Genomic DNA, 17712 nt, shown 5'->3' with positions numbered 1-17712 from the left:
AGGCCCTGAATGCTGAGTCTTTAGGTGCTACTGGAGTATAAATGGTGAAGTGTTAACAGTTAAGCTTTTGCTTAAATAAAACCTACTTTTTCCAGGTATTTAAGGTGAATGCACCCCTGCCTCCACGTAAAGAGCAGGAAATAAAAGATGACTCCTCATACTCTGCAGGATATAACCAGAGTTTTTCTACAGCAAGTACACAAACTCCTCCTCAGTGCCAATTACAGTCCACTCATGTTGCAGAGCAAAACTCTCATTCACAAGAAGCTTTGCCAACAGGTAAGGAAAATTCTTTGTACATGGCTGTATCTTTTAAGTGACCCTCTAGACTGAAGTGACTATCAAACTGACACTTCGATCCATTAATATGCTCCTGAACCTCTACTGCTTTTAGTCCAGTAATCCCCTGCAGGTGCAATACAGGTAAAATGGAGTTCAGCTTTTATTCTGTTAAGGCTGTGCAATTGACCATATTGCTGTCATTCATAACCAGTCCAGATTGCTCTCACGGTGTGAAAGAGTACCCAGCCTGACTTTCAGTCCCAATTGGAGTTCGCAGGGCTAGCAGTCTGAAACGAGTTACTTGTACACAAAGTAAATTTGCCCAAATCAAATGAGCGAATGATCATTTTGACAGTCACTTCTTGGAGTAGAATTGTAATTCAAGGTGACCTGTTTGAGTGTTTGCTGAAGTGTACTATTTTGAAACCTGAATCCCTAACCTGGTGAAAAGGTCTGTTCTAAACCAGGGGTAGGTAACCTATGGCACATGTGCCAAATGCGCCACACGAGCTGATTTTCAGTGGCACTCGCGCTGCCCAGGTCCTGGCCACTGGTCCGGCGGACTCTGCATTTTAATTTTAAATGAAGCTTCTTCAACATTTAAACTTATTTACTTTACATGCAACAATAGTTTAATTGTATATTAGACTTAGAGACCTTCTAAAAATGTTAATGTATTACTGGCATGCAAAACCTTTAAATTAGAGTGAAGAAATGAAGACTCGGCACACCACTTCTGAAAGATTGCCGACCCCTGTTCTAAACAGTGAACATGCACACACTGGTTGCAGATACAATTTCATCTCTGTATAATTGTGTAAAATTCCCAGTAGGCAGATTTAGTCACCGAGGAGTGGTATTTAATTTTGTGTGATAGTAGTGAACTGTTAGTTAGGACTAGTCTGTCTGGAATCTCCAGTATGAGACGGTAACCTTTTGTAAGATATCTGTTGCAGTATTTGTTTCTAACTTTGAAATGCCTTGAACTACTTTGTGCAGGAATAAGTATGGTACAGATGGTACATTGGTAGTATTAAAGGTAACAAATTTAGTGTTACATGATTTCCATTTGCCCTCAGAGTTCTTTTATCTCTAAGATAGAGGCTTCTGTCTTAAGGATTAAACTCGTATTTTCAATGTTTTGGCAGGGAGGGGGGGAATTTTTTTACTCTTGTAGTGTGCTTTTTGGGGAACTCTTCTACATAACTCGTATTAGCTGGAAAGGTCCTGGGAACAGAGGTAGTGGCAGTGAGGGGAGAGCTATTTTGCACTGAAGACCAAATACTAAATGTATGGCCTAATGATATTGGAGGAGGTAAACAGGAAAGCCTTCTAAGAACTCCCAACTTAAATGTTGCTACCTTTGCCACTATTTTCATGGAGGTAAAATGTAGAACATGGATGGATAAATAAAATAGTTGATACACAATATGAAAATTGTCATAATTTGTAACTGAATCTCCCCCATAAATCTAAGGTTTTATGTCTCCATAGAGATAGAAATACCAAGAGTCTCTGTATTATGTTTAAGGAGTGATTAAGAGGGAGGTTCTTAAGCCATGGTAGGATGTTCTTGCAAGTCCCAGTCCAGACTGAAGCAAATCTGAGCTGGAAGATTTTTAAATTTCAGATTGTAAACAGAAGCATCACTAAGTTCAAAGGCAAATCAGGAATCTGTTGCATATGAAGTTGACACTACTGACTTGTCAGTAATAAAGTCATTCAAACTGTGCACTCAGGCATTTACAGTTGCCTTTGACCTCTGAGATACTATGTGCAACCAAGGACAGAGCTTTGTTCTTAAACCTGTCTGAAACAGGGATTGCACAAACTGTCAGTCTTTTCTGTTTTGACAAGTAGAAATCTTGACAAATTTCTTGGTTTTTGTATAAAAACCAAGGGCATCTATCAAGCCTCAAGGCACTCCTGCTATATATTCCAAAAAGCAAAATTAAAGAGCATAAAACTCCCTCCCCCATAAATCTGATTCCCTTTAGAAACCCACTTCCACTGTAGCCTGCACAGATCCAACAAAACTTCATTCCAGAGTTGAGAACATTCTACCACTAGCCCCATGTAAATCCAAGGGAATCAAGTGTTCTTGGTGGTTGTAATTGGCAAGCATAACATGAGACCAGGGCCCGTCCTTACCCATACACAAAGCACGCAGCTGCATAGGTCACCAGGAGTGTCCTGCACAGCTGCATGCTGCTCCAGCCCCTGCTCTGGCTCTTCCCAGGCCCCAGCCCCGCCCCCACTCCCCTGAAGATTGCAGCCAGGCCTGACCTTGCACTCACTGTGTGGTAAGTGGAATGACCCAGCCCCAGCCTGCTCCACTCCCCTGGCTCCCAGCTGTGCTGCTGGCGAGTGCTGGGGAGCGGTTCCCCCCCTCATCCCCAAGCCTGAGCCAGGGGAGCGGAGCAGTCTGGGGCCCCAGGCCTCCACCGGGGGGGGGGGGCTGTGTGGGGTCCCAGGCCCAGCCTGCTCTGCTCTCCTGGCTCCCAGGCTTGGGGGGTGGGGGAAACTGCCCCCCAGCACTTGCTGGGAGCCAGGGGAGCAGAACAGGCTGGGGCTGGGTCACTCCACTTCCCACAGGAAGTGGCCAACCCCCCCTGCGGAGGGCACCAAAATAGCTAGGGATGGCCCTGCATGAGACACAGTAGTCTCGCATAGCAAATATCCCCAGTTATTTAGGGCTTGACAGGTCAAGCCAGAAACCAGTAGGAAAGTAGTGCAGATCATGGGACATTGGTGTCATGTGCTGCAACTGAGAAATACCATTTAATAGGTTAGCCACCACTTACTCCACCAGCTTAAGTTTCTGGATTGATCCATGGGGTAGCCCTATATAGAATACCTTCAAATCATGCAATGTTGAGGTGACAGACATGGACCACTGTAGCAAGGGCTGGATCTTAAGTCAATCTTGTGGCCAGGCACAATGATGGGCATTCCTGGGCGCTGCAATGTTGGGGTGGTTGGATTCCCTAGCTGCAAAGATTAGTAACACATGCTGGGAAAACAACCTTGATCAGAGAAGACTGGGCTCACTATATCTAGTTGTTTCCGCTAATCTTAGCAGCATCACCTCACTCTGACCTGGACTGAGCATCAGCTAACTAGCTCTCATTTATGCACCAAAAGTATTCATGGTGTACTGTGGCTGCCAAACTTAGTATGCTATCACCTAACAGGAGGACAGTGCTAGCTTAAAACAATGAATAACTCTTAAATGTCTATATATGGACTCAATTTGTCATGGCTTGTTACAGGAGAAATATATAGCAAGGCACTCTGAACAGACCTGGCTTGAATCTGTCCAGAATGGGTTCAACCTGATTCTTCTGAGAAGTAGGGTGCTTGAATAGTGGTACTTTGTAACAATTTTATACCTTATTCATCAGTTCTGTTCAATGGTGAAAGGTATGGCACAAAAACTTTCTGTGGGACTAATGGGAGGAACATTATTTATTTCTTTTTTAGTGCAGGAAATAAATGCTGTAAAACATACTGGATTTAGAGCTTCCATCCAGTATTAATTTCAATGCTGAAATAACTTATTGGTATGGTAATTCTGTGTCTCATTTCTTTTAATTTTTTTCCTTTCTTAAGCAGTTAATTATCAACCTGATGGAGCTGTTCCTGTAAGCAATGGCAGCCTTGCCTTTTATCCAGCACAGACTATTTTCGCCAGACCCACTCAGCCTTATCTCAATAGTCGTGGATCTGTTAGAGGATCTGCCAGAGGTGGGAGATCACTGACCAATTCATATCGTTCCCCTGGTGGATACAAAGGTATACTTTCACTTGCTTCCCACCCCCCGGTGAAAGGATCAATTCTAGCTATAGTAGGGGATATAGCCCTAGAACCAGATACTTCTGTGCATTAATCCTAAGAGCTAATAGCATTGAAATTAGGAAAGTGTAACATAATGTATGTGAAACATTAATACTCCTCTGCCAATTACTACAAAATGCTAAAGAGCCCAGAGGGGGCTTGTAAGAGGGGCTCAACTGCCTGTGTTTCAACAGGCATGAGCACACTCCTCAACTCTCCTCTGTACCCCTCTGAACTAGTAGTAAACAGGATTACTGGATTACTTTGGAGAGGGATGGAGAGAGCTGAAAGGAGAGGCACTTGGGGGCCGGTTCTGGCCTGAGTCACATGTTTGACAATTCTGCTATAGAGTATGGTCCTACAGTTTGTGATTACATAGACTTTGGCAGATTGAACAAAGGATAAAGTATTACACTTTATCAATTTGAGTCTGAATCCTCATTTTCTATGAAGGAACCTCATTAGTTGCTGGTACTGCTTTGGTTTTCCTAGTACTAGTAGCTTACTATGCTCATCTGAGTAGTTTAGTGTTCACTTTATAACTACAACTGGCTTCGTCTTGTAGCAGTGTAAGAACTTGTCACCAGTTTATGATTACAGTAGTTCATTTTGGCAAAGTGCAGTGTCTGGGCGTTGCTTTAAAGTCCTGCATCTTCTGCAAGTCCAACATACTCAATCACTTTAATGGCAGAGCCAGTCTGGATAATACTTACGAGGACACTCTTGTGTCTGGGTGCTAGTTTTGTAAGTTCAGAAACTGTTAATGTAATGGAGACTCTTGCAGACCAACCATGTCTGGAATAAATGAGTTCTAATAAAACGCTGTTAATGAGTTTTAATTTTGACATCCATGATTATGCCATGCGTTTGACTTAAACACAAAGCTGCTCTGAAATATGGAATAAATTGTGCATGTGCACATTTTGTAAACTGTTTTTAAAAAATTGATGCTGACAGTCCCTAAAGGAAAATTCTTATTTGAATGTTGGTAACATAAACTGACTCTGGCATTTTAATTTTATATTTTGAGCAGGTTTTGATGCTTATAGAGGATCCCCGTCAATACCTAATGGCAACTACGGCCAGCTGCAGTTCGCTGGTAGAGATTATCCTGGAATTCCATATTCTCAAAGGGTAAGGATTTACTTTTCTTTCTTGTAGCTTTCATGTGTCCTACATTTTGCAGGAAGTTAACAAGGTTTGGCTACAAATTAGGAAGTGAGTTCAAATTTTATAATGCAAAATTTTTTCGTACAATACACAGTGCTGTTTTACTATTGTTTCAGATGCCTCTTCTGCTAAATGCTTTGTAAAATCTGATCTCTACCTACTAATCTTGGCTGACAACTAGGTTTAGACCTGAGGCTTGCCTTCCTGACACAGCGCAAACAGGATGTTGAAGTGGAGGAATTCTTTCAGGACCCCTTGTAGTTTGATTTTAGACTGAAGATAACATACATTGAATGGTCTGTGTTCTCTCCAAGCAGGTTAGATGCTGTTGGCATCAGAAAACTGACAAATATATGAGGCAATTTTCTTGCTTGCACATTCTTCAGGGGAAAAACAAAATTGCTTATTTCCATTTTTCAGAAGGTTGCATTAGACAGACAACCACTATGCTAATCTGCCATGGGTTTGTATTGTCATTCTGTGCTCTATTGAGGGCACAGGAAAACTGTACAGTTTGGATTGTAGGACCCTTCATGTCGTCTTAATTCCAGTTTGAATGGAATAGTATCTTTCCCAATGCCAGCTTGCTTTCCCAATCTAGAGGAAAGCAAGTTGGCTGAAGTTCAAAGTGGGTAGGGCTGGTGGATTTAAAACATGCATCTGCTCCCTGTGTTGGGAGGAATGCCTACCCCAGCATGGTCTTCTGCTCCTGGGTTCCTATGAGCACCAGTAGCAAATACTGTCTCCATCTACACACAGCTACTGAGATTCCTCTTGATAACAGACTGCCAAATTATTTATGCCTTGTTGGAATGGAATGAAAGTAATGTGCTGTACCAGGGGCTATCATTGACTGACTGGTCATCTTAAGTAGCACTACTCATATGGAACCATGTTCGAATGTCACTAGTTTGACTTACACTGAATTGCAAATGGAAATACTGTATTGACTTTAAATCCCCACATGGTTTGGGTCCTGGTTATATTGAACATTGTTCCAACGCCTGATGTCTGGGATGCTCAGGCTAACATGCCAGGGGTGGTTCTCTGAAGTTTAAGGAGCTGCAGGTGCATAGTGGTAGACAGGAGGATGCTCTGCTGTGAAATCTGTTCTTCACTGGCTCAACAGAGCCTGTATTAAGTTTCAAGAACACTGCAGTACCTAAGAGGGTAGACTGAATGGCTGGAGTTTCACAAATAGGAAGTTGATCTGTCAGTATTGACTTAGCCTCTGGACATATGAAAAGCAATTTATGATCATGTGTATATTTATGTCAAAAATAAACAATCCCCAAGTGTATACTGATTAACTCTCTAAGCAAACTAAAAGTTAATTGCCTGTGCTACAGAATGCTAACTTTCTAGTTGGTAGTCTCATTCTTAAGATAGTTAGGAGTACTAACTAATACTTTTGTTCCTTCTAGGATGTTAATTACCAGCAGTGCTATAAACGAGGCGGAGTAACTGGCGGTCCTCGATCAAACTCCAGAGGTAAGGCTAACATGATATCTCCAACCATGTGCATAAAATCTTAAAATGCAATTCTGAATATGTAATGGTAAAAAAGGCATAGGGGTCAAATATAACTTGGATCAAACTTCTGCTGTTCCCAAGTAAAAATCCGTTTCAAAGTGAGCACTAAACTTTTTGTCTGGGATCTCCAGTCTGGCAGTCCTCCCTGGCTAATAAATCATTGCAAGCACTAAAGATTTTGCAACTAGAACAGTTTTTAATTCTGACAGATCTAATGGTCTTTCATATCTCCACATCTGCAGTGTGAATAGAAGTAGAAAACTTTATTTAAGATTAATAGAAATATTCACAGGATGCAAAACTGGCACCCTGTGATCTGATAGCTAATCCGATTTCCCTCAAGTCTTGGTTGGCCAGCTAAGAGTGTGTGTGTGTGTGTATGTATGTATTGGCTACATATGCACAATCTTGGCATCTGTCTGTAGGTAAGCTGGCTAGCAAATATGGATCCCCAAAACGTGGGCAGGGTTACGCTTATATGGGAAATAGCTTTCAGTGTGAAGCTGTCATTTTAGATGCAGCGTAACTTCTCTCCAGGTTGGAATATAAACACTAAAAAAATAGCTTTTGAAACTCAATCTTACTGATCCTGAAATTTTTGAGTACTAATAGGATAGTCTGTATCAGAAAAAAATAGACTAAAACATTATAGGGTGGGGGAAAATAAGCTTGCTGTGAGTGAAGGGAAGAGATCCCTGCTTTTTATTGCTGGGCATGAAATAAGTGAGGGAGTGGGCTGCAGACCAAAATCTTAATTGTTTACTTTAAAAACACAATTTTGGTTTTGAAAGCTATAGAAAAGCTAGTATTACCAGGTCAGCAACTTTAGAACTAAGATCTGATCGTGAAATCCTTAAAGTTTCTTGTTTTAGGTTACAGACGAGAAAATAGACAGGAAGAAAATTGCTCATCAGGTAGAACTCGAGGTAGAACTCATGGTAGAGAGTACTTCAGAAGAATGGAATTGAGGAAACCAGATGACTAAAAGAGAACCGGAGACTCAAACAATCTTGTAGCAGAGGACTGAGACAGTATACTATTTCAGTTAGTGTTACTAATGGAATTGATATAACTTTGGTTTATACTAAATAAACTAACATTTTAAGTTATCTTGTAGGAAAAACAGAATTTGCCTTGAACATTTGAGGTGACTTGTGTTTACAAAACCCACTAGTATTACATTCATCTCATGTTCTATCAGTGTACTGCATCTTAAAACTTTCTGGCACTTGAATGAACAGCTAATGTAGTCTTTTACCTTTTTTGGCGGGGTGCAGGAAGTTGCTTGAATATGGTTCAGTTTCTGATTAAGACACTTCTCATATCCATGACAGTAGGATTGCATTCCATATTTGTCCAGAGTAAGCCATCAGGACACAGTAGGACTGATTTCAGATTATCAAACTAATTTAGCTTTCATATCTCCTCCTGAAAGCTTAAGAGGAGGGGTGCTTCTGAAACCTTAATCCTCCAATTGGTCACCATAAGACTTAGAGCTAGTCAGTAAAAATAAACATCCCCTACTCTGAGAATCTTCAACAACTGGGGTACGCCACTTTGGGATTAATCCTACATGGCAAATAGTTCAGCTAAAGCTGTATTTATAGCTGCTGCGATATATCCTTTAGGGTGTGGAGAAAGAGAATAGTGAGTAATCAACAGTCATTTGTTTAGCAAGATAATTTTGACAGTGACTAAAGTTGGTTGTTCTCGCAAGGCTCCATTGACTATTTATTGTAATAATTGCAGTATGTTTATATATACAGAAACTTTCAGTTCTTAACCTTAAACCTGCACTTTGAAAATTATCTTTCTGTCCAATCTAAGACTCATTTACCGTTGCTAATGATCTTTAACAGCAGGATGGAGTGATTCTTCTCAGGTGAGCAGTCCAGAAAGAGACAATGAAACCTTTAATAGTGGGGACTCTGGGCAGGGAGACTCCCGCAGCATCACCCCTGTTGACATGCCAGTGACAAGCCAAGCTGCCACCATACTGCCAGTGCACGTTTATCCTCTCCCGCACCAGATGAGAGTTGCCTTTTCTGCTGCAAGAACATCTAACTTGGCCCCTGGAACTCTAGATCAGCCCATCGCATTTGACCTTCTGCTGAATAACCTTGGAGAAACTTTTGATATTCAGCTTGGTAGGTTTAATTGTCCAGTGAATGGCACGTATGTCTTCATCTTCCACATGCTGAAGCTGGCTGTGAATGTTCCACTGTATGTAAACCTTATGAAGAATGAAGAAGTCCTAGTGTCTGCATATGCCAATGATGGGGCTCCAGACCATGAAACAGCTAGCAACCATGCTGTCCTACAGCTTTTCCAAGGGGACCAGATCTGGTTACGTCTGCATCGGGGCGCTATCTATGGAAGTAGTTGGAAATATTCTACCTTTTCAGGATACCTTCTGTATCAAGACTGAAATCCATGTAATGTTTACAAAAAAGCTGCTCCAAACAAATTGGTGGAGGGGGGGAAAAACTAGCTTTGCACTTAATACCGATTTCATAGAAATAAGGTTCCATTATCTGGGAGATGGTGGTCCTGTTTTGCAAGGTGAAATCCTGGATCGGGTTACTGAATCAGCACTAATTTGGCACTTTATCAATTGTGATGTAGCCTTGCTAGTTAAGCTGTGAATGTATATTGTTTGCACTTATCCTTTTACTGTATTGATGTCCAGCTTACTACACTACTGATATAATTGCCTCAAGTATGGGCTATTCACAATGCCTTGTTGTGCCTCAATAAAACAAATTAATATGCATTTTAGTATTTTTTATAGTGTTTTTATTATACAACTCTAGCCAGAAACCTGGTCCACTAGCTTGTGGTGTGAAATATATTGTATTTTTAATCATGAAAATTAGTCTTCACCCTGAATTTTAGGAAACTGTGCTTGAATTGTTGAATTCTTTAGATGGAAGAGACCATTGGCTCATTGTTCCCCCTGCCAATGCTGTATGTTCTCCAGACCTCTGTCCTTTCCAGTGCTCAATGAATCAAAGTAGTGGCTTGCACACTCCTGTTGCTGGTATTAACTTCTAGATCTTTCCATTAAGAAATTGCTTTTGATTCAATCTAAATGTTTCATTGTTCTTACATTTTATTTTTAGATATCCCAGGTAATATAGTTATATCCCTCTAAATTTTTCAAGGGATGTTCACTTCAGCCTCCCTTTAGTCATCACCTAGACAGTTAATACGCTTCAGAGTCTTAAACTTAACAGTTCTTTAGCCCCCTAATAATTTGTTCTGTATATTCCTTTCATTCTGATATTCCTTGTATTGAATTGCAGACTTGAAACCAGTGTTAAGTGCTGTATAGAGGGTAAAACTCCACTGTGGTGTATGTAACCCAAAATCACACTTGAAGAAAGCCCAAAAGTGCTGCAAACTCCTAAGTTGTTGACTGTCCCAAGTCTCAATTTGGTAAAATTCCTTTGAAATCTTGCTAAATGGACTTGAGTTTTTTTCAGTTTGCAGTTTCTATCTGAACTCCAAGGTGTATCAAGATATTTCACTCCCATCTAAAATTTAACGATATTTAATATGCAAATCTCGTTAATTCTCTTTAGTTAGCTTAAGTTAATTGGGTCTCATTTATCCCTGCATCAATTCATTAGATAGCTCTTCAGTGTAATATTACCATATATCAAAGTTCTTCAACCAGTGTTCCCTCAGTGTTGATTGCTCACGTCCAGTTAACTGGAGTATTTAGGTACAGTTTGAAGGCACTGAAACGCAGGGCTTCAAGTATAATGTAAAATGCCATCATTCTGTGGTTTCATATGTCTCAATTACTTAATATGGTATTTATCCAAAGAAGGGAGGAGGGTCATATGCAGAGATCTGTTTTAACTGAAGCTTCATGGTATGTTTATTTCTAGTTCCAGTTAGTATCCCTGACTCAACTGAGGTATTTAGAATATGCAGCTTGATGTGTATTTCTAGGGATAAGTTCTACAATTGATAGAGCAAGAAAAGCAGCTCAATTTTTTTATTGGCTCTGCAACAATAAAATGGAAGTCCAGTAAGCAACTAGAACATGGAATACAACAGATCTGAAGGAAAAACTTGCCATTTTAGGAGGTTTGGATTACCCTACTCAGAGTTCATCTGTACTCTATCAAACTACACTACCTTCATCTGATCATGTAATTCTGTCCAAACTGTCAATTCCATGGCCAGGAAGGACCATGGTGATTATCTAATCTAACCAGTAGAATACATGCCATAGAACTTCCCTGAAACAATTGCTATTCAAACTAGAGTGGGTTTTTTAGAAATCTAGTCTTGATTTTAAAGATTTCCAGTGATGGTAAATTGTTCCACTGGTTAATTACTGTCACTGCTGAAAATGTACACCTTATTTCCCATCGGAACGTGTCTAGTTTAATCTTAAATCTAGCAGACAAAACCCAAAGGCTGGAAGAGCCACCCTTTAACCTTCACTTAAGCTAAACCAAGTTGTCTGGCAAGATTTCTATAAAGATGATGGGTATCCATGGTTCTGTTATCCCCTAAGAATCTAGATTTTTCTCCATTCAATTGTACTAAGGTTACTTATCAAGTGATAACTGCAAAGATCACTTTTTGAAGACTATTTGCTTTGTCTCAATCCTCTGATTTCTCCCCCCTTTTCTATGGCTCTTCAAAAATTGCCCATAGTTCTGTGAATTTGCTAATATCCCTAACACCTTGGTATGCAGATCATCCAGAGCTGTGTTTAATTGGTGAATACCTCAGTAACCTTAATCCCACTCCAGTTGTGTAAGTATAGTGTAAACATGCTAGATTTGACTCTCCACAGTAAAGTGTCCATTAGGGTGGCTTCTCCTTCCCTTCATATCAGGCGGTTCCCTATCAATAGAGATTAGGCTGCTGGGGGTATGAAAGTCCTAACTATTTTTTAACTTTGAAACTGTTTCTGGTTTTCAAGAAGTGCTCGCTTTCACATTAGTTTCTTTGACAAACTTGCTTCAAGTAATCTGGTATCTTTGCATCAGGATAAACCATAGATTCAGCTTGCAGTGATTTTTTTTTTCTCCCCACCCCCCACAGGCATATATAGGCAAACTCTCAAATGCATGTGAAGTTTGACAGGGCATAAACTTCTCCTCCAGGCCTCAAACTGTTTTGGATTCAATCAACACCTTTGACCACATGGAAGCCAGTGACTGAGCGTTTCTTGACATAAAGAAAAGGAGTACTTGTGGCACCTTAGAGACTAACCAATTTATTTGAGTGTGAGCTACAGCTCACTTCATCAGATGCATACCGTGGAAACTGCAGCAGACTTTATATATACACAGAGAATATGAAACAATACCTCCTCCCACCCCACTGTCCTGCTGGAGGTATTGTTTCATATTCTCTGTGTATATATAAAGTCTGCTGCAGTTTCCACGGTATGCATCCGATGAAGTGAGCTGTAGCTCACGAAAGCTCATGCTCAAATAAATTGGTTAGTCTCTAAGGTGCCACAAGTACTCCTTTTCTTTTTGCGAATACAGACTAACACGGCTGTTACTCTGAAACCTTTCTTGACATAGTTTAGGATATCACTTGCTCTTTATACATTTGTCCTGGCACCAGCCTACAGCTTCACTGAGATGCTGCTTATGCTGCCTCTTGAGTCCCTTTATGCCTGGTGGCTTGCTGCTTCAAGTGAGCCACCAGTACTCTTATTTCAGTTGCTGGTCAAGCTTACTCACCCATGTCAGTCTAATACATTTATCAACAGTCAAAAGCCTATAACTGCTGCCTGACTTCATACTGTTTCCTTTAAGCTTCCTTAATCCACATCTCTTATCCAAAAACTGACTCCCCTTCCTGCATGATCATTCCAGTTTGGCTTGCCTGGATTTTAGCAACTGTTAAAGCCTTTACAAATTTTTCTCCAGCTTCCAGTTCCATATGTTGTCTTAATAATCTAATGCAAATATAGAAATGATTCAAGTTAGGAGACACAGCTGGTAGTAATTGCATATCCCAGTTGACCATGCTGCTTCAAGTGAATTTTCTAGCAAAAACATGACTGCATCTGCGTGAGATGTCTTCACCAATCCACGCTTTCATAACCGGTTCAGCCCTAGTCATTAGCCTGGACACAACTGCCTAGAAGTTTGCAAATTACATGGAGGATGAACAGATTTCCAAATAAGCCTTTTCAGCTACTCAAAATACGTACTCTGGACTATAACTGTCTGTAATAGTATAGCTCATTCTATGCAAGTGAAAAGCATGAAGCTATGCTAAAGTATACTAATTGAAACCAATTCTTACCAATATACAATTACCTTGCTAGTTAAGGTTGTAAACAGAACAGATTATGGATGGCTGTAGTAAAGAATGTCATAGTTCATAATTTTATCAAAACTTGAAAGGTTGTGGTTTATGCAATTGCCTAAATCTTTTAACAGCTGAAATTTTACACATTCTTAATTCTACACCATGCCTTTTTTATTAAAGCTACAACTATACAAGAAATTAGTGTAAAACACACAGGCCAGTACCTCAAATGCCTGTCTTCCTGTTCACAGTTCCTGTATTAACTACCAGCAAGGCCTCTCAACGCTAAGGATTTTAACAGCGGTAGTCCTAGACTAGACTAAGTTCTAGTGTCCTCAAAATCTAGGCCAGTGGTTCTCAAACTTTTGCACTGGTGCCCCCTTTCACACAGCAAGCCTCTACGTACAACTTCCCCCTTTATAAATTAAAAACACTTGTTTATATATTTAACACCATTATAAATGCTGGAGGCAAAGCAGGGTTTGGGGTGGAGGCTGACAGCTTGTGTGCCCCCCCATGTAATAACCTCATGACCCCCTGAGGGGTCCCAACCCCCAGTTTGAGAACCCCTGCTCTAGGCAGCAGCACAGACACAGTTGAAGACTAGTACTCTAAATAAAAACATAGCAGCACACAAGGTTCAAGAAAGCACCCAAAACAAAGTGGAGAACATTCTGAGTTTTGATCATAAGCACAGAGTATATCTGAAAGCTGCGTGCACAAATACAAGGATATGTTGCACAATCTCAGTCGGGGCTGGCACCAGCTTTCCAAGCAGGTGCTTGGGGCGGCAGTCCGTGTCCAGTGGCGGCAATTCAGCAGCACCTCCGCCACTCTTTCCACCACCGCTGCGGCAATTCAGTGGCGACTGCTTGGGGCGGCAAAATTGGTAGAGCTGCCTCTGATCTCAGTTTCGTGTAGCTGCCTAAACCTAGACTGGTTGATGCCCTGGTCCTTCCTTTTCATCCCATGCCTCTCTACCTACACTGTGGCAATCTTTGGAAATACTCTGTGTAAATGATTTTCTTTGAACTCCGTTTTAATCTATCAGAATATCTTCAGACTAAAACAATACCTAGGTTTATATTCTTTTTGGGAGAGCATTTAAGCTTGTACATCTCAATGCCTTTTGAAAATGTTTAAGCAAAATTGTGTGTGTATGTATATGTGTGTATATAATAGGGTTAATGTAGACCTTTTCTGCACACTTAACCCTTTCACCAGCTCTTTATTCAGTTGTTGCTTTTTGAATAGGTACACTGTTAACACATCTGTGCAGGATTCAGATTTAAATGATTTCATAAATCTACAGAAAAGAGGACAAAGCTACTCAGTTCTTGGTAAATCTTTTTTACCTGGCTAAGTCTTAAAATATGGTAGTATCATAACTATCTTATAATGGCTGCTGGAGACAACTTGTGTCCTGCCTGTAAGGTAAGACAATTTTAGCATTAGATTTTGTTTCAAATTCTGTTTGTTTATAGTATACCATAAAACTTAATGGAATAAACTTGAAATGGCAGCTTTGAAGCTGACAAGATTTTTGCTTTTTCAGGCCACAAGTGTATTGAGACAGCGATATAAATAATCTGCCAGAATTGTCATATTTGACATTTTTTGTAGCTAAAGAAATCCTACATCCTGCTGTGCTACAATGCAATATGTTCATTACTCATCCCAGTAATGTCACCGTGGCTTTGCCATTTGCCTCTTCCTCAGAGACCACCTTCAACACAATAGACTACAGTTATTCTGCTTATAAAATAGGTAATAGATGAGACTAGTTCAGAACTCTGACAGTCAAAGCTTTGACTGTGGGCTACCACAAATAGCTTTTGATCTGCTGCAGATTTGCCTTCCTAATCATGCTAGTATCAAATCCTGATATTTGTCTTTAACTATTTGGCATATGGAAAAATGGCCTTGTAGAACTAACCATGTTGTTGGAACTAGATAAAACTAGTTCATCTTACGTAGACATTTATGAATGAGTCTTTATCTTTACAAGTTGAACTTTGAAATATGATGCTTGCCTTCTAACTGCAAACAGTATATTAAAAGTAGCAAATATGTTTGTATTTATTGTCTGAATCATTTGCTGAAGGATGAGAAGATCCAGGGCAGTAAGGCTAAAGCAGAGTCTGTGAGACTGCTCCATGCTGGTAGCTTCCAATTGAAGCCCATTTGCCCCTCTCCCTGCCCCTAAACAGACTCCAAGAACAGCACTTTGAGCTTGGTATGACATCCAGACTCAGAGGCGGTCCCGGGGCAGTTAGTGGAGAGTAGTGATAAAGAGCCTTCTAGAGTAAAATGGAGCACCTCTTCCCCCTAAATCTCCAGGGGGGAAAAAAGAGGTCAAAGACCTCTCTTGGCTTTGCCACTAAGGAGACTCTGTGACCTGGTACCAGTACCACTAGAGCTTCACAGGAGTACACAACCCACAGCTTGATACTGATATTGAAAGGCTTTAGGCCTACTCCAAATGGAGTCCCACAATATGCAGGCCCATTATGGATAAAAGTGGGGTTATCTATTACACTATCTGCTCAGCTCTTTGGCACTGAATAGACCTTTGGTGCCAGGAAAACCCTTGGTATTGAGCAAAAGAGTGGTACAGTCTCAGTCAAGTACTTCATCTCCTATAGGAACAACCCTCAACTAGGACCTCATTCCTCTACCTTCAGATATATGTGATGGAAGGACCTGAAGGTGTCTGCTAGCTGAAGGGTTACATTTAGCTTTGATGTGGGATATGAGAATTTTCCCCCCTACCAACCTCCTCTCCCTGCCTGTAATGCAGCATCTATCTCTTATGCCTGTCTCAAGTGACTGTTTCTTATGAGTGTAAAAGTTTATTCTTCAGCAGCTATTAGTGGTGATTTGCCCACATTCTCATAGGGTCCACTCCCCAGAATTTGGATTTGAAAGGAAGTCTAGGCTATCCCATAGTCTTTTTGTTTAGAGCAATCAGGCTCCAATGTCCTGGTACCTATCTCCCTGATCTCCTTCTCCATTTCTTTATAGTGCCCCACTGTGGCAGCAGTAGAACCCCTGGGGCCTTTTAAGGAAATACTATCCTCATGCACCCTCTTATACTGAGTGAGTCTGGCAACAGCCCTCCCACCCTCAAGCTCCTCCAGTTCAACTCCAACAACTGGAAGAACCCTTGAAGGAAAAACTACGCATTATCAGCCCTGGCAGAAATCCCTCCTGTGTCATGGTGTCTGGCTGATGAGAGCTTTCAAGAGCTCATGAAAAGAGTAGCTGAGGCACTCCAGATTCTACCTGAAGTTCTTCAAACTATTAGATGGTCTTATATGCTTCCATGTCAGGACAAGTTGCCTCCCAATTCAGGCCCTCTTATAGCCCGCAAGAAATGTGGCAGACTTGTCCTACCATTTCCCTGACTGCTAAGAAGACAGAAAATAGTAATGGGAGCAGAATATCTATGCTCCCCAAAAGTGGCAGCTACAAATGAAAGGAATAGGCAACCCTACTCCTACCCATCTCAACCTGAAGCACTGAGACTTCTGTCTTTAAAATGTGTTTTAATCTCCTTTCCCACACACCCATCCTAGATAACCAGTCATCTAAGGCAAAGAACAATGTTACTCTTACACATAGATGTGACTTTAAAACACTGAAATACCTAATTACTTTTCTGTCCAATAGCAGGCTGAATTGTTGAAATGCTTGGAAACTGTTACTGGACCATTCTGACTTAGTTTACTGTCTCTTATTTAAGCGAAAACCCCAAACAAAGAATACTATACAGCTTGACTTTTTTTTAACTTCAACATAGAATCGTCTCTTCAATGTTACCATCCTTCTTATAAAAGATAGAGCATTACATAAACTGTCACTTATTTGTACAAGAAATGAGGAAATACTGAACAAACTGTCATGAAGGACAAGATCAATTTCTTATTAAAAATGCCAGATTTGCTGTAATGGGAGTGAATGTAGGACAGCAAGGTACTTAAATGTAGCCAGTTTAAAGCTGTGTTAGTTTAAAGCTGCAGCAGAAAACCATATAAGCAGAAACAATATCCCCGAGCGGGGTGGTGTGAAGGTTTTTGATGCAAGGGACTGCAGAGCCAAGACATTGGTAAGGGTCTATACTGCATTTTACATCTAGGTTACTAGTTTCATTCTAGGCCAGAATAGTATTACAATCTGAACAATGTGTGATTTATGTGACATGACTTCGTAGTCTTAAAATTTTAAAAAGCACCTAAGTCATTTGGGAGCCAAATCTATGTTCCAAAGTGCCTAAGTCACTGGGGTGCTTTCAGAAACTGTCTTTGTTCACTTGGCAAGGGATAGGTACACAGGCCATACATAATTGCTATCATATTGTAACTGGCTCCTTAACTAGTAGTCTCAATAGAGAAATGCTAAAGTTACTTTCCAATTTAGGGGGGATAATGTAGAGCCGTGGTTCTCAACTTACCATTGTGTTATGTAGGCTGCAGGTTAAAAGCCACTGTGCCAGATACCCACTGGCCTGCCTAGCCCTGTGCTGCCAACCTGCCCCTTCCCCTGGGGTCCAGACCCACACCACGCACTGCACCAATCCCCTGCCCAGC

The 17712-nt window shown here is 40.8% G+C and overlaps 1 protein-coding gene across 8 annotated transcripts in view; it reads left to right on the top strand.

Annotated features, from left to right (window-relative positions):
• CAPRIN2 (caprin family member 2) overlaps nt 1-9589 on the top strand; it is a 73920-nt gene extending 64331 nt beyond the window's left edge. For 7 of the 8 annotated variants that reach the window (XM_084627601.1, XM_084627604.1, XM_084627605.1 and 4 more), the window contains 5 exons: nt 96-279; nt 3895-4077; nt 5154-5254; nt 6715-6781; nt 8683-9589. In XM_084627601.1, coding sequence (XP_084483727.1) covers nt 96-279; nt 3895-4077; nt 5154-5254; nt 6715-6781; nt 8683-9251 — 1104 coding nt within the window. In that variant the 3' untranslated portion in view covers nt 9252-9589. The remainder of the gene's footprint in view (nt 1-95; nt 280-3894; nt 4078-5153; nt 5255-6714; nt 6782-8682) is intronic. The other variant, XM_084627600.1, reaches the window with a different exon arrangement.
• Nucleotides 9590-17712: the final 8123 nt, after the last annotated feature.

The sequence above is a fragment of the Lepidochelys olivacea genome, assembly GCF_965140295.1.
Source record: "Lepidochelys olivacea isolate rLepOli2 genome assembly, chromosome: 1".
Classification (NCBI taxonomy): Eukaryota; Metazoa; Chordata; order Testudines; family Cheloniidae; genus Lepidochelys; species Lepidochelys olivacea.
The sequence above is the reverse complement of the archived record's forward strand: the minus strand, read 5'-3'. Positions and strand labels throughout refer to the sequence as shown.